Raw genomic sequence first — 25,398 nt, forward strand, 5'->3', positions numbered from 1 at the left:
TAATTATATGGCTTGAAGAGGTATTGAAAAATTTTATGGTCTATTTCCTCTTTTGTTCAGCAAGAGCACAAAAATTCAAAAAAAAATCTACTTGTTTTAAATGTTCAGAAAAGAATAGCTCTGATCTTAAACTGTCAAATTGAAAAAAAGGAGCTCTACATAAAGTAGAATCTTACCTAATGTAGTCTGAGCCCTTCTCTTGTCTGTATCCACATCATCACCAAATTCAAAAAGTATTTATTGAACACCTACTATGTGAAAAGCATATATAGGAGAGAGACACATGAACTCAAGGCACTAACCCTACTCTCAAGAAAACTTGAAACTAGTGAAGTAAAAACCTTACTCTTTCAACACAATTTCTTAAGGCTTTAAACATTTCCTTATTTTTCTTTTAATCATTTTGAAATTCTCCATGTCCTATCCATGTTGAGGTTCAACAAATAGAACAGCATTGCAAAAGAAGATGACGATACTAATATTTTAATTATGGCTTGTATAAGCTTTATGGCCTAGAATCATTTTAAATATTTAGCTTTTGTGCAGTGAATTTAGTCATACCACTGTTCACTTGCTTTCTTTCTTTCTTTCCTTTTTTCTTTCTTCCTTTCTCTTCTGCACAACTATCTAATTTCCAGATTGTTGTGTTGTTTGTTTGTTTGTTTTTTTTTTTTGGTCAGGTAAATATAGCATAATTTAGGAAGTGAGGGATGACAAATATGTTGAGATTCAAGGCAAGACCAAATACCACTAATTCCAAGTTTTCTATGTGCTTCTGAAGAGTCTATAAAAATCTACCACAGAGCAAGTGAAGATACTTCTGGTTTCAAGCATGGGAAGGAGTACTGAGGAGATGACAGCCTTTGTAAGCAGCCTCCTCCACTTTCTCTCATAGTGTTAGTTATTTAGAAAACAGAAAATGGCAGCTGTGGTGACTTGCCAGTCTTGAAGAGACTGTGTACTGAGATTTTCAGCTTGGTGCTGTCTGCATGCTTGGATAGATGACTCCACAGCATATGGAAACCTAAGACAGTGTTACAATGTCAAGGTAGCGTGAACCCTGGCTTGACACAGAACTGTACCCAGGTGAAGAAGGTTTTCTTTTCCGGATCATTCCTTTGCCTGTGCCCTCATGTCTTTTAATATACTCTGGCCCTTCCCGGCACCTGCTGCTCATAAACCATCCTCTGGCAGGCAGGATTCTCACTGCAGCACCGGTGGCCTCTCTCTTCCAGGGGCATTACTCCTTCCCCCATCAAAACTGACCTGCCCATGTTCCCTCATGGTTTGCTAGGCCTCCGGCTCCGTGACTGAAGAAGTTACATCAAAGGAATGTGTGTTACAAGCCTTTGCATGTGTCCAAACTTTAAAAGGATGAGAAAAGTAGAAATGTCAGGCATATGTTAGATCCAGGTTAAAGTTAGTTATTGGAGGGGGAGGCCAAAGAGTCTTTCTTCAGGGTCCTCAATTTATACATTGGAGGCAGATCTGGTTTTGTGTCTCTACAAAAACATTCTTAACAAAACCATTGATGCAATCTTCAAGAAGATAATAGGCAAAAGTTAAGCACGGCAGCCTATGACTCTTTAGCACTTGTAAAAATCTGAGCACATTCTTGCTGAAGAACTACAAAAGCTCCACAGTGCGAGTTAGTCAATTGAGTATTTGCAGGGCGACTCTAGGAATCAAAGTGAGATTTTGGGCCAATAAGATATTTGAAATTTCCCCATGGGTGGAGAACTTTGCAAGCTTAAGGCATACTGCCCAGTGTATGATCTGTTTTTCAGTTTAGCTTGAGATCAGATGTTCCTTTCCTTTTCTGATTTCAAGTCAGATCCCTGGGGAGATTGTCAAATGGCATCTTATTTTCAAAATTTGAAATGCATATGCATTCACAGAGATGGGGGTTGTAAATGAGAATGTGGAAGAGTACATATTAAACTTCAGCACAATTATAGCATTTGAGAGCTGGAAGGCACTTCATCGACCATCTCAGCCTGATGTGTACAGATTTTACAGTCCTGAGGGTTAAGAGACTTGAGTTTAGTTAGGGGTCTGCCAAGAACCAGTGATGTGATTTTAAAAAGTCATATCCCTCGAACCTCACGTTCCTTTTTTATAAAACGAGGGGGTTCCATTAGATAATTTCTAGAAACAGTCCCACTTTCACAGCCTATAAATCTTTAATAAATCTTTAATTCACCTCAATATAGACGTCAGAAAACTGAGACCCGGAGAAGTTAAGTGACTTAAGTAACTAGTAAAGAACCCCAACTACTACTCAATGTGTCTAGTGCCATTGCTACCACCTTCTTTCTGTTAGGTTTCAAGAAGCAGGGGATGATCCGTCATTGTTATTGTTTACTTTTTTCTGTTTACAGAGATGTTTTTTTCATTGAACAGCAAGGTTTATTATTATTTTTTCTTTCTTTTTTTTTCCTTCTAGAGAGTTTATAAGAAGAAATGAGCTTCCTCGTCCAATTCAGTATTTATGCTGGTCGCCTGTTGGGAGTAAATTAGTAAGTGTTTAAATTATAGAAGTGTTTAATCATTTAAATAAAAGAGGAGCCATTTGATTTTGGCCTTTGTTAAATTTCCCTGCCTGAAAGGAAAAAAAAAAAATTCATGACTATTTTAGTGGTTAAAAACGGGAAGAGTTTTGATAAATTGAAACTCATCTGAGAATTCCGCAAAATCTCAAGCTCATGGATAGACTTCTTTAAATATCGCAGTCAAAAACTTTATCCTCATACTCAGCCAGAATGCGTTGTGCCAGAAAGCTGAGGAAAAATATGGTTTTCACAAGTTTCCCAGACTAGCTTCAGACAACATGAAATTTTGTCCAAGCTCTTATTTAAGGACTCTAAATAAAGATTAGATCTGGCTAGCTATTAATATTCAAAGATTTATTTGACTTTCTGTTAATATACACAATTATTTATTTGGGTAATAAAACTACAAATACAATAGTAGACTCTATGCTTTATTTGATACAGACTTCAAAAATCATAATTGTTGTTAATGTGAGTTGGTTGGTTTTTTGACCTATTAAAACGATATTTTCGTTGTGAGTCTTTTTTGCATCTGGATTACCACTCATTTTGCAGGTATTAGGTAAATAGTTCATACAAATTTACAGACTTCATTGTATTTCTTATGGAATTCTCCTTATTAACTAACTTACCACCACTTCTAGGCATATGTCTATCAAAACAATATCTATTTGAAACAAAGACCAGAAGACCCACCTTTTCAAATAACATATAATGGAAAAGAAAATAAAATATTCAATGGAATCCCAGACTGGGTGTATGAAGGTAAGCTGTATTCTTTTTCTACTGTTGCTGTTTTAGGCTTTTAATTAAAAATAATTGCATATATTTAGTAAAATGGAGATGAGTGGTATGTTACTGAGATGAATGGTGGCATTTCTGAAAGCTGTTATCAGGTTAGGAACAGGGTGAGCCTGTTCTGAAAGAGCAAAATCTAATAATCGGCCTGGGAGAGTTTATTTTCATAAGCATTATAAAGTGGTAGTAATAATTTATATTTCAAGAGTATATGGTCTTTAGATGCTATGTTAGTACATTTCCTCAGGTTTCTTTTTTCTTGAGAAATAAGCTTCTTCCAAAACGAAACAGCAATCTACGTAATTTTGCAGGGAAATATTCCTAGGTTTTGATGCTTTCGTGAATTGTGTCCTCTCTCTAGGTCATGTAGGATCCAGGACTCACCTGGACGTTAAAAGGTCTTGTAGTCCTTGCCTTTACTAAAAAATATATAACTGAGCTGTTGTTGTTGTTATTGTTTTTTTTAATATTCCTAGGATAAAAAGTCATCTTCCAACATTTATGTCACTCTGTAATATAATTACAGTTCCCCTTGTTTGGGCTACTTGAGGTGACTATAAAAACCAGAAGCTGTCCCAAAGGGAAAAGGTTACTTATTGTTGAAATGTTTAATTAATTTACTTAAATAATTACATTTCTGATTTAATACCAATTCGTAAGAAGACTGGTTGATGTTTGATATGAGGTATAAGGTTAAACTCTTTCTTTAAACTCAGATTGTCCTTTTTAATAACCAAATTTTGGGATATGTTACATCCACATTAAATACATTATTTCAGTCAATAAATGGCTAATACAATGTATTTTGAAGCATTTACAATGATCTTAAGAGTCAGTTATAACTGTAATTAACATGCTTGTATTTGTCTTTCAGAGGAAATGCTTGCTACAAAATATGCTCTCTGGTGGTCTCCTAATGGAAAATTTTTGGCATATGCAGAATTTAATGATACAGAGATACCAGTTATTGCCTATTCCTATTTTGGTGATGAACAATATCCTAGAACAATAAATATTCCATACCCAAAGGTATGTTGAGTACTTTTAGCAGATGCTTCCATTTCTCCGGTGTCAAAATGAGCAACCAATACCATGAATAGAGGTGGGATCAACAAGTTTGGAGAGCTTCTTATCCTTGTGCATTGTAAGGCAAACATTGTACTGTGCTCTATTATTTATGTGGACGTCTGTTGCTTTGGACATCTGGTTGTGCTGGATGAAGTAGTCTTTGCAAAATCCATCGCAGAATCTTTGAAAAACATATGGTCTAGATTATGGAGGAAAAACAAGCTTAACTTAATTTTAATTTTTCATATTTCGTGCTCCAAATTCAGGGTAAAGTTCTGTTTTGCAATTCCCTCTTGAATTCTCATGTAAATGCAAACTAGAATGGAAAATACAAATGTTGAACTTGATGTTCCTGTCAGGTAGAAACAGGCATGTGTTATGATCTTTTCTGGACATACAAGGTAGGTTAGGTTTGTAAGCCTAGTTTCTTCCTTGAGGAATTAAACGTGGAGTTTAAAGTTTCTTGTATAACCATTCTAGAATTCTCAGTGTACACACTTTTCATTCAGCCCCATGTCTGTAGTGGGAGAACGGCAAGGTCACGGTGGAGAAGCACCATATCCCGATTTGATTTAGACAAAAAATCTGAAAGGGGATCAAATCAAATCATAAATCGTCCTCTCTCACAAGAAGTGATTTTAGAAAATACTTCTTTGTTCTTTAGTCGCTATGGTGTTTACTTGCGAAAGAGAACACTGTTACAGATGGATCCAGTGGGTGCCTATATGTGACAAAGATGGACAGATGTGCATACGCACAAGTATTTTTTGATGCGAGTCAAAGTGATTGTGGTAAGAGAAATAAAAATAGCAGATAGTCTAAAATTTATGTTAAAAGTCATCTGAGAAAAGGCAGTGTATAGGAGATGCATGTTTAGGTAGGAGACCCCTCAATGGCTGGGTAAAAAGTCTGAAAGCTGGAGATATTTGGAAGCAAGAGGTGTGGTTCCTGGGGCCCAAGATGTGAAAGAACTTGGGTCTTTAGGAGGGTGGAAGGGAGCAGGAAGAGACGGAGGAACCCAGTACTGAGGACTGACTGACGCTGGCAGAGAAGTTGGAACCCAAATTTTCACGTTTCCTTGAAGACCGAAGTTGTTGAAACATCTGATGTTAGACTGAGAGGTGAGACGACCTGAAAGAAGCCTAAAGCCCCAGCTAAATCTCACAGGGAAACAGGTCAGAGGAGGGCCTGGACAGTTCTTTAGATAAATCCAAACAGCATGGAGTCATTTAAGGCTGTGAACCTAAACTTCGTGGACTTAAATTGTTTAACAATTATAAGACTCTCTTTTTCTGTGTTAAAATAACAGGAACTCTAAGAAGCTGTCTGGGTGTGAACTACACTGTCATGTAAATTTAGGGTGTATAATAGCACAGAAAGTACAAAACAAGAAAAGTGCAAATTCCACGGGCACTTTATTTGGAGGTGACATTTCCCTAATTTGGGGGAATGATAGCAGTAGTAATGTAACCGCTAGGAGATTGAGTGATGATTGTCCTAGACCAAATTACAGGGTGCAAGGCAAAGAGTATCTTTCATTATTTATTCTTTACACTGTCCTCCCCTCTACACTCCCTCTAGCACATGGAGAAATGATTATTATACTTATCCTAATAATAATAATAGGACATATCTGTTTTGAAAGTCAGAAAAGATAATATCAATTATAGAACTGCATTTTCATATCCAAAGTATTCTTTCCCTATGAATTAAAGCTCCCTCATTAATCACTTAAAATATGTGTTTTTCACTCTGGTTGACACAATATTTGTAATTGCCGTGCAAGTAAAATTGAAATGAGATTCCTGGGCATGTTATAATTAGAATGTTTTCAACAGTAATATACTTTATATCATTAGCTTATAAAATTCCTAAAGTGTCTTTAATATGGTGGTGATAATTAGAATTTTATGAGCTTATATATATATATATATCTCCAATTTTTTGGCAGGCTGGAGCTAAGAATCCTGTTGTTCGGTTATTTATTATCGATACCACTTATCCTGAGCATGTGGGTCCCAGAGAAGTGCCAGTTCCAGCAATGATAGCTTCAAGGTATAGTAAACTCAGCTGCTTCCTATCTTAAACTGAATTTTAACACTGAAATTTCTTAATTGGGATTTACATTTCTTTTCTAGTGAGTTTATGATGTGTATACTCTAAGCAAAAATAAATAAATAAAATTGGCATGCAAACCCAAACACACAACCAAATTTAAAAAAATCACAAACACATTTCTTATGTTGATTTTAAAATATTAGCCTCTTTCACACAGATAAAGATGATCGTAGTGATCAGTCTGAGGCTCCCTCAGAGGAGTGAATGTAAACCTGGGATCAGTAGGCTAGTAGTTAAATTCCTATGTGTTCTCAGCATGGCTTCTCTCAACACAGGTCTGCTTTCTCTCCAGCCCAGCGTTTATAGATCGTGCTTGATCACATACGCATGACAAACTAGAGAAGATAAGCCAACCCTCTCCAAATATTAGCATTTTATTTTTACTAGGATGCTGTCTATCCACAATTATCTGGGTGTCCAATTATCTGTTTGGGGTTAACTATGGGGTGAACTATAGGTAGACAGGGACATGAAGCGGTCTCACTTCCCCAGCATGGTGCCCTATGTAGATATTGGCTGATTAGCCCCGATTATAGCAACCCTTCAGCCCTCCCTCAGTCCTCTGTGGTCATTCTGGTTGGAGCAGATAGAGGCAAGAGGTCCCCTACGCCCTGCCTGGTGGGCCTCCTTACTACCTCCCGAACCCTAGCAGGCCACGGCTTGGCTTCTCTCCTGCTGCCCCATGAAAGGGAGTCAGCCAGGGCCAAGCAATTGATCACTAACAGGGAAAAGAACCTCAGCAGAGACCTCTGCTGTGTCCTGCCAGGGTGAATCCACTCGTGGATAATTGAAAATGGCTTTATTTTTTTGGATGATCCATTACTCCCCCAACCCCAATCTAGTTGATTAAAACCAAATACGTCTTTTTTTTTCTTTTGAAGTGTCATTCTCCTTAGGAGGCAAATGGAATGATAGAAAGGGTACTGTAGAAGGAGTCAAGGGGCTTGTTGGGGCATCTATAAAATATTAACAATTTAATAGGAAGAGCTAACATTTTCTCAGTACCACCATGGAGCAGGCAGAGTTCTCAAGAACCTTAAGCACTCTCCACAAACTCTCTAGCAAGCTTTGAGTTTGGTAATATTATTATTCCCATTTTATATAGAAACAGAGGCACAGATATGTTAAGTAAGTAGCCTTAAATAGTATAACTAGTAGGAGGTAAAAGCAGAATCTGAGCCAGAGACCCTTCCAGTTCTGGGATTTCTTTTAAACATCAATGTCCAAAATTCTGTGGTTTAATTACATCGATGCTCTCTACCTGCGGCTTCACCCTCAGAGCCGAGTAATAATTGTTGCCATTCGGTGACACCAACGACGTGCCGAGCGTCATTTGGGTTCCTTAGTGTACATCACCTCTGATTATTATAGTAAACCTGAATTTCAACCCCTGATCATGGTCACAGTTAAAACCCGGCTTCCAACACAAGCCTGCCTGGAGAGAAAGATGGGCCTTTACCACGCTGGGCGTTCTCTCAACTAGTTAAAAAATGAAACATTGAGTTTACCTGCGAAAAATCACCAGTTTAATGCTTTTCCCCTCTAGATTGACCAATAGCTTGGCCTCATGTCTTAAAATGTTACTTAAGATGTAAAAATCCAAAATGAGAAGAAACCCAAGCATATAATAATTCCATTTAGATGAATGAGCTCCCTTATAGATGTTCTTTAAAAATCAGCAAGTATGGGGTGCCCAGGTTGTTCAGTAGGTTAAGCATCTGACTCTTGATTTTGGCTCAGGTCATGATCTCGGGGTCATGCCTTGGAGCCCCACATCAAGCTCTGCACTTGGAGCCTGCTTAAGATTCTCTCTCTCCCTCTCCCTTTGCCCCCTCCCCTGCCCTGGGCTCATGTGCACTCTCTCTCTTAAAAAGAAAAAATTAATAAAATAAATAAAATAAAATTCAGCAAGTATATTTAAGCCTTCTCTGTAGAGAAGGGAAAATTTTACCTTCCTTATCTATGGAATACATATTTCATAATAATAAAATGCATCCTTTAGAAAGTAGAACTTAAATTATTTGATGTGATACTGGTTTATGATTGTGACTCCCTGTTTTGCTTTATTTGCAGTGATTATTACTTCAGTTGGCTCACATGGGTTACTGATGAACGAATATGCTTGCAGTGGCTAAAAAGAATCCAGAATGTTTCAGTTCTGTCTATATGTGATTTCAGGGAAGGCTGGCAGACATGGGATTGTCCAAAGGTAGGTTATATTAAAACCACAGAGGTTTATTTCTGAAGATGAAAGTATATGAGGGGGGACTTATCTGTAGCTAACATTTTGTATTATAAGGCTAGAATTACAGCATTCAACTCTTGATTGCTTTGCAAAAAACTCCCTCTTCACTCACAGTCCACTATTTTTATTAAATAAGTAAGATACCCCTTGTTTTCTTGAATGACTTTAGCACTGAGACTGCATGGAGAAAAAGACTAACTGAAACAGTGTAACATTGGAGAAATAAGGCGTCTGGTTCTGAGTTAGGACGGGGATCTATCCTTTTGAGATAAAAGGATTGGCAGTCAAAAAAAACAAAATAAGGAGGGTGAAAAAATAAGATGGGTGTATTAGGGAAATAGATGTGTTCTATTAAAAAAAGAAAAAGAAGAAAGAAAAAATGCAAATGGTGCTATGTTCTATTCAGTGTCAAAATTGAAAAATAAAAATTTCAAAGGAAATGGATATTATCAAAAGAAAGCCAAATATTCCCATTTTAAAATTAACAGCAGATAATTGAGACTATGACATGAAATATCGGATCAAATTATCCTGCTCTCCTGTTATCTTGAGAGTATTCCATACTGTGCTAATTTTAGGGAGAAAAAAACTTGAAAATTAGGCATAGATTTATTGTTGAGTTTTAATTGTTTCTATTGTTCAAATCCAAACATAATCTGTTAAATTAATGAGTGAGACAAGTACTTCAGCAATCTAAAAGCTTTAAAATGAGCCTGTTCATAAGTACTCATATTAAAGACTAAGAAATACAAAATGTTTTCTTTAAATAGGAAATTTGATGGATACATTTCATAAGACTTCTAATTATGAAGACATGTTTCATTAAACCAAATATAGAACAAACCTATTTTATAAAGTAAGAAAAAAAGCACAGAGCAATCAAAGTAAATCACTAAATTCCATCTCGAAATTAGGACACTATGTTTTGCAAGAAAAGAGTCATATGAATCTATTTGGAAATATATCAGGACTATAATAGTCAACATTACTCGGGCTAAAAATATTTTTTAAATCACTACCCTGTAAGAAGCTTGACTAATTTTGATGGAATATGCTAGAAGCTTATTTTTATCTTATTTATATTTTGATATACAAAACAGAAAGATTTTGGCTTTAATGCAGTAGCATGGGGGGAGAAAAGAATAAATTTGATTGTGGTAGTTAATTAGAAACCATTCATCTGATAAATCAGCTTTGGAGGAATATATCTTCAATGTTTGTATTGAATCTAGGTATGACGAATTATTGCTTTAATTTTATTAGTTTAAAACTCTAAGATCAGTCATTTAGATACAATTTTTAGTTCTCAAACCTAGGCATTTAAAAACAGCAATTGCTTTGGAATCTGAAATTCTAATTTATCAAAATCAGGGACAACTTTAATCCAAACTGACAGAGTATATAAGATGCTTATTCAAGGAGATGTGGAAGTCCTTGGAATATAAGCTTTAGTTTTATGGCCCAAAACAGTGATTAAATTCAGAATACCAGGTTTAATTAACCTTAGGATTTCAAAACAACCTCTGTTTCCAAATAATTTGGTAAGTACGTGGAACACGTTTTCTGATTTAAGAACAACAAAACATTGAGTTAGACAGCAAAGCTGTGCCTTAAGATTTATTATTCCCTTGATTTTTATGACAGTACCCGCACTCATGGTTCTCTTTCTTCTTCACTGACTGTTCTTTTTGTTTCCAGCAATTCTTTTCTGCTCTCTGGAAATCTTATTATTCTCCAAATTAATGTATTCGCAGGACAGGCTAACTGCTATAACAGCAATAAAACCCTCCCAGTAATTGAGTGGGTTAAGACAATAGAAATGTTTTGCACATTCATGTAACCACCTACTAGTGAGTCCAAGTGAGTGGGGAATGGTGAGGGGTGGGAGATGGGGTGCTCAGGTTGATGGCATTTCTGCTGTCTTATCTAGTGATTTCCAAGGTTAGTCCAAAGTCATTCAAACCTGACCACCAATATCCAGCTGGGGGATGGAAAAGGGAATGGAGAATCATGCACAAGAGGTTTTTATAGGTTAGGCCTAGAAGTGGAATGAGTCACTTCTGCTCACACACCATTGGTTAGAACTTATCATAGGACCACATCTTATGGGAAGGAGGCCTGGGAAATGGAGCCCGGCTGTAGTCCTAGCAAAAAGAGAAAATGATTGCTGATAATCTTATAGTCTTTGCCACAACTCTCAACTTACTCTTTAGGTGATTTTTATCTATACCAGAGGTTTTGGTTACCATTGGCCCCTCAAATTTATTCTGAGGATTTGAACTTTTAAGTATCTCTGGCTACATCTTCTCTGGCCTGTCCTCACTATCGATATCTAGATGTAGGCCTTTATCATCCTTTTCCCAAGCATTACAATAGCATTCCAACTGATCTCTCCACTTCCTTCGATCTTACTCACTTCTAATCCATTCTCTCTATTATGTTCGCAATTATATTTTCAAAATTGTGATTTTTGAAATCCTTCAAAGAATTTACCCAGAGGGGGAGTCCAAACTTCCTAGAGTGGCATCAGAATTTCTCCGGGATGTTTCTGATACCCCTGCATCTTTCCTCATCTTCAACTCTTTTCAGTAGTCACCCTCCGCTCAGCCTTATTGAACCACACCTGTGGTCTACTAAGCTGGCCTGGTCTCTGTGTTGTTCGTTTCACATAGAATGTTCTTTCTCTATTTGTCTAGGAAAGCCTATTCATCCTTTTAAGCTTACTAAATTTTGTTCAATAAATGATGGATTGTATTATGCTAAAATATACACCAAAATAAGATCCAGTGCACATTTTAAAATTCCTACCTACTTAATAGGACTAAGAAAAAAAAATTAAACTCCACTGTAAAATGCTACGTGACGCTAAGTGCTTGGGGTTGTCCTAGGCTTCCACAGATGTAATAATTCCAGGCACTGCTTCATGGAAAATTAAACCAGAATTCTTGAAGGTTTGCAGAAAGATCCAGCTCTTACATTACTCATGTGGTTGCAATAGTGCGGATGTACAAGATTTTGAATATGGTCATCTGAAGTGTGAAGTTACTCAATTAGCAATAGTACAGTTTGAGTAGGCAGCACTTAACTGGTTCAAATGCCCAGATTATATTTAGGAAAAACTGTTCTCCTAACAGTATGCTTGATGTGATCTTTCTTTCTTTTAGACCCAGGAGCATATAGAAGAAAGCAGAACTGGATGGGCTGGTGGAGTATGATTTTGCTATCTTTTCCTTGTATTTTAATGTCACTTGACAGATTCTCAGCTATCAAAGGACTATTTCAAATGTATCCAAACTGACCCTATTTGTTTCATAGAAAAAATAACAAGGTAAAGAACAAAAACAAAACCAAAACAACAAAAGTGGTGATCCTTTCAGCAATTTTGTGCCAATTTCAACGTCTGTGTATTTAAAGTTCTGTTGAGAACGTATCATATTCCTCATGTTCCAACCTTAATTTTTTAATTGACACTCTGCTATTCTTAATTAATATTCTTATTAAACAAATAAAAAAGATTATTTTTCAAAAGGGATCACAATTCCTGATCAGCTTAAAATAATAATTATTAGCTATTTGAAGCCAGAAGAACCAAATACGCTGGTATTCTTAGTCATTTAAAGACAATCTACCTCTTATTAAATTTTATATAAACTGAAATGAATAAATGAAGTATATATTTTTTCCAGTTTTTAAGTGATATCAAATAGGAAAATGTATGTTTTGTTGTGGTTTGTGATCCCTTATCTGTAGAGTTTTGGGGATAGGTTTATTCTGTGATTTGTGAGAATTTTTAGTGTAAAAAAATCATGTTTTACAAAATTATCAATTTTGTCTAATAGCCCATATGAAGAATACACAACAGGACAAAGAATAAGTGAATGTTGTGTGAATGCTGCCACTTATTACAAGTATATTGAATTCAACTAGCATTTGGATTTAAACACACACACACACAGTTTTTCTGAGTGGCACATGCAAAGAAAAAGGAAACTCTTAGGACCTGGTTTAACATATTAACCCCTGATACAAGGACAATAATGACTTCAGAGTCAATTGTAAGATGACAACTCATAAAAAATCGAAGTTAAGGTGGGTAGAAAGAAGGTAAATTGCAAAGTAGAAATCTTCAGTATTAAAAACTCTTTGTTGTACACTTTTCTGGATTTAACAATATTAGCTTACATGTATTTACTCTGTCTTCAGTTGAAGATATTTCAGTTTTATTCATTAACTTGAGAATAGTTATTACTTTATTAATTATATACATTAAGTTACATTCTAAAATAGCAAGGCAACAAGGATAGATGTGTAATTGAGAAAAAAATGGGAAAGTCTTATTTGAGTTCACTCTTTGCCACTGTACTAAATAACACAGGAAAAATCAGGAGTATTCAGTGAAAGGACAGGAATTTCTAAATTTTTGGAACATTGGTCAATCCGAAGCTCATCTTCCAAAAAGGTAATCCCTAGATCATTGCTTGAAAACTTGAAGAAAGGGGGAGTTAATCTATGAGTTCACTCCCATTGCAAAATTTCCAGTAAAGAATGAAGGCAAAGAAGAATTCTTGAAGACTTCCTTCGGTTGTATTCTCCATGATGATAACATAGCTTGGAGTTACTACAGAATAACATGAATGATATGATTTTACAAATAGATAAACAATGATACCAACAGTCTTCTCAAAGACATGATTTTAGGAATCCACACACATTTATTCTGAAAATGCTACCAGTGTTCAAAACACTCTGAAATATTTTAGAATGCATCTTTTGAAATCTCTTATTTATAAGCATCTTAGAGTCAACATTTGTATCTTATCAATTTTTACAATCTGTACAGCACCAACCTTGCAACCTCAGCAAACATGAGCTGGATGAATAGATCAATTAATTAATTAATTGCCTTTTAAAGCCACAGAACATTGTTTTACATACCCTCAGTGGAGGCACATGCATATCCTTTGAGGGAAGATGAGATTCCCTACATTAAATCAAAAATCGTTTTTAAAAAATCATGCCAAAATAAATCTAATCAACAACGGGTTACTTATCTGCAGCATATGATTTTGTGCTAGATCATTTTAATACCTGTTGCTCTGGAATTCTATTGGGAAAAAGTACTTTTTCATGTACTCATCTCGATCTCTTAAAATTTACCCAATAGTCAGTAAATTTTCTAAATACCAGAAGAGGTATCGTCAAAAAATCTTTGCACTGAGATCTCTTAAGAAGAAGTTCTTATTCTCCCAAGGCAGCTGCTTTGAAGTGGTCTTTCATAAAATTTTGACATGTCTTTTGAAAGTCAGGCCACAACTTTATACGCTCATAACTCATACATCATAATATGCTGGATAGCGTCTTTTGACCTATAATCAAACCAATCGCTTAATAAAGCTACCCAGAAATAATCTAGAAACATGTATGTCTTTCAGACATTTGTTCAAGGAATATTTATGAAGTTTTTAGAGAAAGGGTACAGGCTAGTCATATTAGTATAAAATTAAAGAGCAATCTTAGAGAAGTTGTTCCTGTAGAATTTATTAAGGAGAATTAAACTGAAAAACCCTTGGAAACCGCCTGTGAATCAGAGTGAGAGAGAATGACTTGCGTAAAGCAATGCACCTGTTAGCTGCAGGCTAACAGTGATAGCTTTACTTATCACTTTCTGTCCTCCGCACGGGATATTCAGGGTCTTAATTTGGGGCAAATAGCCTAACATCTCCTTTAGTATTTGATCACAAACATAACAACCACGAGTGCACTTCAAACAAATTTCTTCTTGCCCTGTGGAGAACAGACAAAAAAAGAAGCCTTTAATCAAAGGATCTAGTATTGAGGTAGTAAAATGGAGAACAAGCACTAAAAGCACACAACTAGAGTGCAAAGCCACATTTAAATTATTTTAAAATAAGTAAGCAACACACTACACCTCCCTTAGTGTTGGCAAAACCCCCTTTGTTCAGAAAACTGAGGGTTGTTTTGGGTTTGTATTTTTTTTAACTTTTAAGTAAGCCTTTATTTCCTTGTTTCACAAATGAAGCTGGCCGAATTTGGTTGCCAGAAAAATGAGTTTTCTACTCGATGCTTGGAAGTCTGTGTTTTTCACTGAATGTGGACTCTGTTTAGGCATCAGCCTCTGCTGAGTAGGACCTCAGGTTGTTCACCAACAATGGCAAGAAATTATCTGTGGTAAATAATCTTACCTTCCGAGTAAAATATTTGAAATGGCTTTGCACATAGAGGTGAGTAATTTTTCAGAAAATCTAAGCACGATAAAGGGGCTGTGAAATAGCCTTGTTAAAACTGAGGACCCCCTAGTTATGGGCGCTTATCTAGGGTCCAGGCGTGACTTGCTGCCAGAAGCACTTAACTCAGGATGCATGATGGACTCGGCTCTGGGAAAGTGAAGGCGGAAATATTTCACACTCTCTTTAGCTCACCCAAGTTACCCGCTCATCTAAAGCAGCTGTCTTCAGCGTGTGCAATAAAAGGGGTGAAGATAACAGTCTTTGCTTAGCAGAGATATTCTTCCTGCTCGCCTGATTCTGATATCTTAAAACATAACACTCTGCCCTCTGATTTTTTTTTCAATGAAAATGAAATTTTAAGTCTCGATCTAGAACAAAACCTTTTTCACAGCTCCTTACTAACCAGAGGTGTGAGGAGAATATGTTTTTACTCTAGCACCTTAAAATATTTTGGACCCTGGTTCCATTTTAGCGGTGAAGACAACGTAGCCCTGGTTTTCGTCTTTCACCCTGAGGAGTGAGAGGGAGGCCTTGTAAAGTGGCTACTAGGAAGCAGGTATATCATCATTTTTCTAAGCAGGCAAAGCTTCATTCTGACATGAAAGAATGGCTTGTCATGACGACCTAAGCTAATGAAATTCCAGCCACCAAATTCCAAGCCAGAATTTCTTTTCCCTGGGTCTCTTTTTCACTCAGTTCACTCTCAATTTCATTTAGAGGCATTAGTCTCAATACCCCAAATCCCACCGAGGCTGTCTTCTGATTAATGAAACTAACAAATGAATCGTGTAAGGAGACGGTAGTTTCTCCCTACTCCATTTTTCATCTGGTGAAAGCCATCCGTTCTGTGCCAGAGTGATTCAGACTTAGTTTCCTGGGACCGCCACAACGAAGTACCACAAACACAGTGGCTTCAAACAACAGAAATTCACTCTGCCACCATCCTGGAGGCTGTAAGTCCAAAGTCAACGTGTCAGCAGGGTCCTGCTCCCTCTGAAGCCTCCAGGGAAGAGCTCTTTCTCATTCCTTCCAGCTACTAGGGGCTCTCGGCAGTCCTCGGGCTTCTTTGACTCACAGTTGCATCTCTCCAATGTCTGCTTCACCATCACGTAGCCTTCTTTCCCGTGTTCCCTGGGTCTAGTGATAGCCTCTCTTCTGATGAGAACACCAGCTAGATTGGATTCAGGGCCCACCCTAATCCAATTCGATCACATCTCAATTCTTACCTTGATTATATCTGCAAATAGGGTCATTATCTTCCTCCCTTTAGGTGGCTAAAACAAAGTGCCATAGCCCGAGTGCTTAGAGACAACAGAAGTTGATTTCTCACACTTCTGGAGGCTGGGAGTCTTAGCTCAGGGTGCCAGCCTGGTTGGGTTCTGGTGAGAGCTCTCTTCTGGGTTGCAGACCACCAACTTCTTGTATCCTTGCATGGTAGAGAATGGAACAAGGGAAGCAAGCTCTCTGGTGATTCTTATAAGAGTATCAATCCTGTTCATGGGGGCTCTACTCATGTGACGTCATCTCATCCTAGTCACCTGCCAAAGCTCCCACCTCCTAATACCATCCTAGTGGGGGTTAGGGTTTCAAAATATGAATTTTGGGGGAGATAGAAACATTCAGTCCATAATAGTCACCATTGGGAGTTCTGGGTTCAAATGGGAATTTTGGAGAATGCTATTCAGACCACTACAGACACCATACCCAAGTAAGTTACATTTTAATATCATGTAATCATAACCATTATTTTTTATCAAAAAGCATCAATTATCAGATCATACATGGAGCCATCACTAAAAAGGCCTACAGCAACTAAAAGATACTGGTAGTTTGGTTGTTGTCCCTTGGTCAGTTCTGAAGGAGTGGAACAACTTGTTTCACTGTTATGGGGAAGTGCTTCTGGTTAGAGGCACCTGGTTTGGGATTATCCGTGGGAATCTCTACTGGGCATGATGCTGAGCGGCTCTGTCCTCATGTAGCCATTTTACCACTTTGCCTTTCTTTTACAACCCAAAGACAGCAAAGCCAACAAATATAAGACTATTTTTTGGTTTTTTTTTTTTCAATTGAAAGGAATGTTTTGGAGTTTTTTTATTATTATTATGTCCAGTTAATGGCTATTTTTTTTTAATGGAGAAACTACTAGTTAAAATTTGGTATGAGAACATTTGTAGGGTTTTAGTTGTGTATACCATTCTGGATATAGAGGTGGGGCTGGATATAGAGGTTTCCAGGGCACAGGAAAGCTGAGTGTCAGAGACTCCTTGGGTCATTCAGCAGTTCCCAGCAAGTGGCAAGTGGGGGCCCTGGGAAGAGGTCAGAGATAGGCAACGAGGCCTGCTTTGCTCCCTGAACTCAAGGAGTAAACCTGCCACTTGCTTGTCCTGGGTAACATTTTTCCCTCAAGTCTAGAAGTTCTAGAAGTTTCTTTCCACCATGAAAAACCATGGCTAGCAGGCCATGATATTTTCATCTTTAAAATGTCTTCATTGAATCACTGGCATTAGGTGCTTGGCATCAGACAAATAAAAAAATCAAAAGAACTATCAGCCTTCATGAGTCACACTTTGGTCAAATACCACATTTTGAAGTCTGACTTGGCTAAATACCAACACTCACTCGTGATTCTTTTCACTCTATTTCAAACCACATTATTTCCAAGCATAGACAGTCAATCGAATTAAACATTATAAACACAGGGGTATGTAGCAGCAATTAAGCAGCAGTTGGAATGTGCAAATGCCTGTTGGAATCACTAGAAAAGCTGTCTAAAGAATGGAATTTCAGATGTGAGTGATGGAAGGCAGGGGAGGCAGGGCGTTCTGGTTCCTATCATCTTAACTATCCACTGCTTACAAAAAAAAAATCTATAGTTTTAGTTTGGTTTGTCTTTTGAGCATAACCTCTGTTCATTTCTTTCAGTTCTTTGTTTCAACACCAGTTTTCAGCTATGATGCCATTTCATACTACAAAATATTTAGCGACAAGGATGGCTACAAACATATTCACTATATCAAAGACACTGTGGTATGTTCCTTCCAAGATTTATCTCCCCAAAGATCATTCACTTGAGGTTGCTCAAATAACGCTCAGCTTCACACAACATAATGTTTGTCTTTTTATAGGAAAATGCTATTCAAATTACAAGTGGCAAGTGGGAGGCCATAAATATATTCAGAGTAACACAGGATTCACTGTAAGTATTGCATGAAGCATGGTGCACCATTCAGGTTTTAATTGGCACTGATGGACACACAAGTGATACTGCACCACCCCTTCGTTAAGAGCGTTTTTGGTGACTTACTCTATAGGTTAGTTCAGATAGCTGTGGTTTCATTAAGATTGCACATTCTCTAAGAGCTAGTTAACATGATTTCTTTCAGGAAAGCATATTTAGTAAGTGGTCATGTCTCTTGTGATACTTGGTAGATAATTAACTAAAAGTATAAAATTTTTAAAATAGCAACTGCTTCTAAACACAAATTTTACACTTCAGCACTCGAAGAAAGGAGCAAGCTTCCAAAGTCCATGAAGGGCAGCCCGTAGATACAGACATTTGTGTGTGTGTGTGTGTGTGTGTGTGTGTGTGTGATTCACTGTTATATAAATTTAAGATCATTATCTATAACAGCTATCATTTTGTGAGCAATTACTTCCTACCACATACTGTGAAGTAGAAACAGAGGTAGGAGAAACCCAAAGGCAGGAAGACCCAGCCATGGTCCTAATCGAGGCCTGCAACCATGGGGACCTAAACTAGAACAGTGAGATACGGACTCTGGGAGGGAAAAGCTATACCTCCTTTTTCTTGTGTCCTTAGCGCTTGGCATAGTGCCTGACACAGCCCTGGAATTCAGTAAATATTTGTTAAATGACTGAGAGGACGGGTACATGACCTTGAGGACAGATAGAGGACGAACAAGACAGCTGACTCCGTGACAGTGAAGGGAAAGGGGAAGGAAAGGCCAAGTGGACTCGGGTGCCAGGATAGATGAAGGCCACCGTGAAGCCTCTGACGGAACAGGAAAGCTGCGGGGGGCTGCTTGGAAAAGATACGGAGTAGTTTATTCACTGGTAGTTTGAGACGATGTGGGGAAGGCAAGTGCAGGTGACTGTCCCCACGGTCAGAGTTATGTGAAGTTAGTCAACGCACATGGAAGGATGCTGGTTTAGAGGAACAGTCAATCCTAGGAGTGATTTGCATTCTTACCTTTTCTTTCTACTTGGGAATAACGAAGTGTTTATGGCAGTGAAGACATAGACCCACCTGGGCCACTGAACAGTCCTAAGAATTATAAATGGGTAACCGAACCTGACTTTCTACACTCCATTATACTCTTCCAAAAAGAAAAAAAAAAAAAAAAAAAGACAGTTACTTCGTGATATTCAGACGAACTCACAGAGGAGTGAAAATCATGCCACTAAATTGGATCTCCCACTTCATGGCTATATTAAGACAGGTTAGAACCGGGACCCAGATACTTAAGTAATGAGTATGTTCTCTTGTGACTTCTTTTGCATCTGGGTAAATTAACATGGCCCTTCATAGTGCGGAAGCGTTTCTGGGTTTATAACCACAAATTCACTTATTGTCAGAGCTTCTGTAAAATAAATTCAAAATGTCTTCGGAATCACGGACAGAATTAATATAGCATAGAGAAATCAGTAAACTGTCATGGGTAAGGAAGGGGGTGATATTAATCAATATCCTACCTTATTTTGTGTAACTCATAACCAATGAATCAATATCCCTATAATAAAAAAGGAGTATTCAGCATAATTTAATCTTTCTCCTATGATTTAAAAGTCAGAGTAAGTACATAAAATTCAGAGTTATAAACAGCAATGATTTATCTATGTAAGTGCCAATTAATATAGTTTCATTAGTGAACATTGGACTATATTGTTTATTCTATTAGTATTAGTACTAACAATTCTATCGCCATTTAGTGATCAATACTTATTTAATAACTTCTGAATATATTTTCAGGTTTTATTCTAGCAATGAATTTGAAGGCTACCCTGGAAGAAGAAATATCTATAGGTAATTTATGTCAATATATTCTAATATTTTTATACATTAATATTTGAATGAAAATCTGTCAGAGGCCTTTAGATTTATAGAATATTTTTAGAGCCTGAAATGTAATAAAAATTATTACATTTATATATATATGTATGTATGTGTATATATGTATATATATGCATTTCATATAATAAAAATTATATATGAATCAAGGTAAAGCATTCAGAGAATATTGTATACTGCATCAGTATAAAAATATACACTTCCCTGGGGCCCCTGGGTGGCTCAGCTGATTAAGCACCCAACTCTTAGTTTTGGCTCAGGTCTCGATCTAAGGGTTGTGAGATCAAGCCCTGCCTCCGGCTTCAGGCTCAACAGGGAGTCTGCTTGAGTTTCTCTCTCTCACCCTTGCTCTCTGCCCCTCCTCCTGCACACATACTTTCTCTCTCTCTCTCTCTCTAAAGTAAATAAATAAATCTTTTAAAAAAATACGTACACCCCCAAATATTAGCTAACTCAAAATGTTTTCAGAAAAAAAGTCAAGAAATTCTAATGCAGATATAAACATGATACTAAATACTTCAACTAAATTTAGAGGTAATTGAGGACATTTATCCATTTAGCAGCCACTTATTAAGTCCCTACTGTATACCAGGCATTGTGGTTATTCCCATATCATGTGATTTCTTTTAATATTTTAATATCTATTAATATCTTAAATTAGTGTTTAAATTGGTCGAGTTGTCCCCTTGGTGATTGGAATGGAGCCCTCAACAGCCTTCACTGGATATGGAAGTAAAAGTCATAGTTACCATGGGCTGGTAGTCTGCTATATGTCCGGCACATTTTTATCTACTTTACATATGTAATTTCATTTAATCCCCACAATTTCAGGAGGCAGGTGTTATATTTAGAGCCAGACTTTTGTACCTGGGCATGCTGATCTAACCCCCTTACTATTAACTGCTTACCTAACATTTCCAAGATGACACCAAAATGTGAACATGAATGTGAACTGTAACCAAGGAAATAAGGGATTTTCCTCTGCTGCTCCCTCCTGGATCGTGACTTTTATCTATTGGAGAGACTCCCTCTGTGGTGTTAGCGATGTCTCCGACTCCCCTCTACCAGGCGCTCGGCGACGTCAGGGGCAGCAGCAGAAGGAACAGAGCAGCAGCGAATTATTTTACCAGCCACAACAGACTCTGACCCTGACCCCATTCTGCATCATACCATCTAGTCTGCCCCAAATGAGAATCTGATTCCGAGGGTTTGGGGTCAGGTCTGGGAGTCTGTATATTAAAGCCAGTCACCCCATTCAGGAGCCATGCAGAAGGCTCCGGTGGGGAGAGGGTGAGTCCGACGTGGTAGGTACAGGTTGGCTTGTGTAGGAATGTGGTGGGGGGGGGGAGCATTCCCAGGAAGAACTTCTTTGACCCTAAACCTCCTTCAGAAAGGAATGAAAGGCACAGGAGGCTCTTAAAAACTATGGTTTTTATTTCCACTTTGCTTATGACTGATTTCCCCTTCCAGATATATGATAAGAACAGCGACCCCTTTCCTGGTGAGGCTGCCAGACTTGCCTTGCATGTTTTGCATGGGAGTACAGAAAGAGAGGTGGGAAGATGGAGAGCTATGCATTGCCAAGCACTCTGTAAGATGTAGGGGATGAGCGGCTATGGGAAGTGGTCACCTCACTCCCATTCAAGGTGTTAGACATTTCTCCCACCCCAGAGAAACCGAAGGGCTTCTCTCTCAAGGCTTGTGCCTCTCTAGGCAAAGATGATTGAAAATCAGGCTACATCAAAATACTGTAATTCCCCCTTCACTTTAAATGATATTGGCAAGAGAAAAATAGAGTGGGTTTGATGTCAATATGTAAATTAGTCATTTTACATGGAGTAGTACATTTTGATAAATACAATCTCAAAATTTCAGCTTAGTTTTATTTTCATTTTCCTCTAGAATTAGCATTGGAAGCTATCCTCCAAGCAAAAAGTGCATTACTTGCCATCTAAGGAAAGAAAGGTGCCAATATTACACAGCAAGTTTCAGTGACTACGCCAAGTACTATGCACTTGTCTGCTATGGTAGGTAATGGACCCGACACGAGCTCCGCCACCCCACTGCCAATGTTGTCGTCCTCATCACCACCGTCCTCTGATCAGTCCTAAACTACAGGCTATTGAGCACTTGTTATATATGGGGATCTTACCTATGTTATCTTATCTAACGCTTATGGGGCAAAAAATGAAAGGAAGATAGGAGGGCATTTGTATCCTGATATTTTGCAGTTGAGGAACTAGGGAAACTTGCAGAAGGTCCACACTGCTGGTAAAGCGGCAGAGCCGGGGTGGGAGCAGAGATGTGTTGACCGTAAATCCTGAGCTCTCACCGACTGTGTGCGGCAGCAGCGAGACGTTGACGTTGAATGCAAACACCATCTACCCGCTATCACAACAAGACTCCAGCAGTTATCTCAGAAAGCAGCATTCTTTGTTAAAATGGTTGCTGGACTTTGGCCCCATTTGCCTGGAGAAATGTCAAACTCTGCCAGCCAGGGAAAAGAATAATGTCCCAGAAAGCTAACTCCTTCCCTTGGAGGCCAATATTTCTTTGAACTCTATAGTTTCAGTGAGGATAGAAAGTCAACTTTTGTCACCTCGCATGTCTTTCCTATATTGGGGAAACATAATACAAGTAATTCATTCAAATATTAAAAAGTCATAGGGAATAAAACATACCAAATACTTCCTGGTTTTTTAGGCTGTGTGTGCATTTAGTTAATAATTTCTATCCAAATAATTTTATTTTATGCATAACAGCTTATCTATATCTTGAACATATGACAAGCCATGAAACAGGTTAGGTTAGGCATCAGTAGATCAATGAAATATGTTGGGGTCTTGGTAGGCATCATGGAGATTTGGAAAATGGACTTGAGAAATATCTACTTTTCCATTCTCTATCCCAGCCCCGTAATTAATCTCTGAGTTTCACTGGTGAGGAACAGCAAACAGAGAACGCTATTACAAAATACATGCCACTCCACTGTTTCTGGTATCGACTCCCAGTGGAAGGCAACTCAGAGAACAAATGGAATCTTCCACTGATGGAGATCCCTGACCAATTGCAGAAGACCCCAGTTTCTTTCCTTCCCAGAAGGAAGGCTGCCCTGTCATGCCACTTTCCTCATCCCAATCCCCTGGCCCCAGAACCTGAGCCCTAGCTCAACTGACTGCAGACATGAATAAACATTTTAACCCAAATGCTCCCTTCAAGATGGCACAGGATGTCAGTTTGATACAATACTTTCACAAAATGTTGAGTCAATGACATCTTTGAAAAGCCAAGAGATTGTTGTTTATGACTGTATGTGCTGATCATGGTTATGGCACTTAAAGATGCATATTAAATGTCCTTCTCAAATTATATGCAGAATTTTCAACCCAAGCTATGTATTTGTGCAACATGTATTGAAAGCTTACATGCCAGGCATGTGGTATCATTGAACCAACTATACTGAGTCATCTGTTTGTCTTTCTCTCCTGAAGGCAGAGACTGCTTTCTTTTCATCTTTACATTCATAAGGCTAAGAAAAATGTCTACTGCATAATAATTATGCATAACACATAATTGTTGAATGAACATTTGTGGTAAAGAAGATCAAAACACTATTGCCTTTTGCAAAGCCTTACAAAAGACTTGTTCATATGCTGACATATTTACATAGAGACCTCAGTGACCCTACACTTGCCTACATTCATTTATAATTATATGCATTCTGCGATTGTACAATGCCTCAACCCGTTTAGAAAGCACTCTACCACTTTTTATATCACTTTGTCTTCCTAATATTTGCTTGAGTCTGAGTGCCCACTGAAAAGATAAGGAAGCAAAGACTAAGCTCTCCTCAAAAGTTGGTGGAAGAGTCCTTTCTAGAACTTGAATCGCCTGACTTTTCCACACTCACTCTTGCTCGGCAGTATGGTAATTTCCCATTTAGCAAAAAATATACTGTGTGGGAAGCATCACATCGTCTGGTGTTTTTGAAGCTCCAGTAAAATGAGTCACTGAGCCATCATAAGAAAAACCTTGAAATCTTTCCCTTTAGGACTAAGAGTAAAGCCTCATTATGTAACTTCAAACTCTCCAAGAGATGGTGAGTAAATCCCAGATAATAGGATTAAATAGGTAAAAATCCTCTTCCTGATGCTGATGGAACAGAAGTCATGCAAAGGAGGGACTCCAGACAATTGATGCTTTTATGCCCCTGCGACCACACGCTCGGGCCATTTGTATCCAGGGCGGCCAGTCATTAGTCTGCCTCAGAATTTGGCCAGAGAAGATCTGCTAGCTGTCACTACTGGAGCTGCATACCACGGAAGTTCCGTAGGGTGGACGCTGGTTGACTAAAGTCAGGAAATTCAGATTCGTGCTTCATTTCCTTACATTCTGACCCAAAACATAATATGTGTTTGTCCCTTCTAATAACTTTGAAGGAAAGCTGGTCAAAATGAAAATCTCTGAAATCAAATTCTATAAAATTTTGAAACTCCACACAATAAAGAACTATTTTTTGAGAGGGCCTAATAAATAAATAAATCTCCTCACTGCCAAGTTAGCCTGAGGGGTCAGGAAGGAAATTAAAATATTGGCTTTATTACCTCTAAAGTTTACTCAGAATTACAATTACAAAATATGGGTACGACTGGACAGCCACTGGCTGCCCCCGCAGGCCCCAGCATTGCGGCACTTAGAGCACTGAGGATCCATTCAAGAGCAGGCAGAAAGATGCCGGGAACAGAGCAGAAGAAGGGGTTACTTATATCCAGGTCTTCTGAGAACTCATCAAATAGGTTACCCCCTCTTCAGCTTGCTTGGAATCCAGGGTGCTACTCAAATGATGTTCCACAAGGAAAGAAGAAGTGCAAATGAACTTCTACCCCTCACCTCCATGTTGTTTCTTTTAGCCCATCGACTGCCAGAGCAAACTAATCCTATAAAGGGGTATTTCCAGGAGCTCTTGGGTGACTCAGTCAGTTAAGCGTCCCTCTCTTGATCTCAGCTCAGGTCTTGAACTCAGGGTGGTGATTTCAACCCCCACGTTGGGCTCCACGCTGGGTGTGGAGCCTACTTAAAAAAGATTTTAAAAATTTTTTAGAAGTATATTTCCAGGTATTATTTTATCCTATAGTTCAAGTAAGTAAGAGATAATTAGTGTTTAATTACTTGTAGACCTTGTTAAAATGGTCAGTTTCTGCACAGAGAACCTGAGTTCCATGCTGTAATATGTAGTGGACACTTGGGTGCCACCCAGAACCCCCCACTTCATTTCGCCAG

General features: G+C 38.1%; 1 protein-coding gene across 1 annotated transcript in view; it reads left to right on the plus strand.

Annotated features, from left to right (window-relative positions):
* Positions 1-25,398, plus strand: part of LOC103659507 (fibroblast activation protein alpha) — a 69,944-nt gene that overhangs the window by 20,358 nt on the left and 24,188 nt on the right. The window contains exons 7-16 of the mRNA XM_008687030.2: positions 2,447-2,519; positions 3,197-3,317; positions 4,225-4,379; positions 6,370-6,473; positions 8,610-8,745; positions 11,946-11,990; positions 17,952-18,056; positions 18,155-18,225; positions 20,020-20,073; positions 22,021-22,145. Of these exons, the coding sequence (XP_008685252.2) occupies positions 2,447-2,519; positions 3,197-3,317; positions 4,225-4,379; positions 6,370-6,473; positions 8,610-8,745; positions 11,946-11,990; positions 17,952-18,056; positions 18,155-18,225; positions 20,020-20,073; positions 22,021-22,145 (989 nt within the window). The remainder of the gene's footprint in view (positions 1-2,446; positions 2,520-3,196; positions 3,318-4,224; positions 4,380-6,369; positions 6,474-8,609; positions 8,746-11,945; positions 11,991-17,951; positions 18,057-18,154; positions 18,226-20,019; positions 20,074-22,020; positions 22,146-25,398) is intronic.

Source organism: Ursus maritimus, unplaced genomic scaffold (genome assembly GCF_017311325.1).
Source record: "Ursus maritimus isolate PB19 unplaced genomic scaffold, ASM1731132v1 scaffold_1, whole genome shotgun sequence".
NCBI classification, from domain to species: Eukaryota; Metazoa; Chordata; class Mammalia; order Carnivora; family Ursidae; genus Ursus; species Ursus maritimus.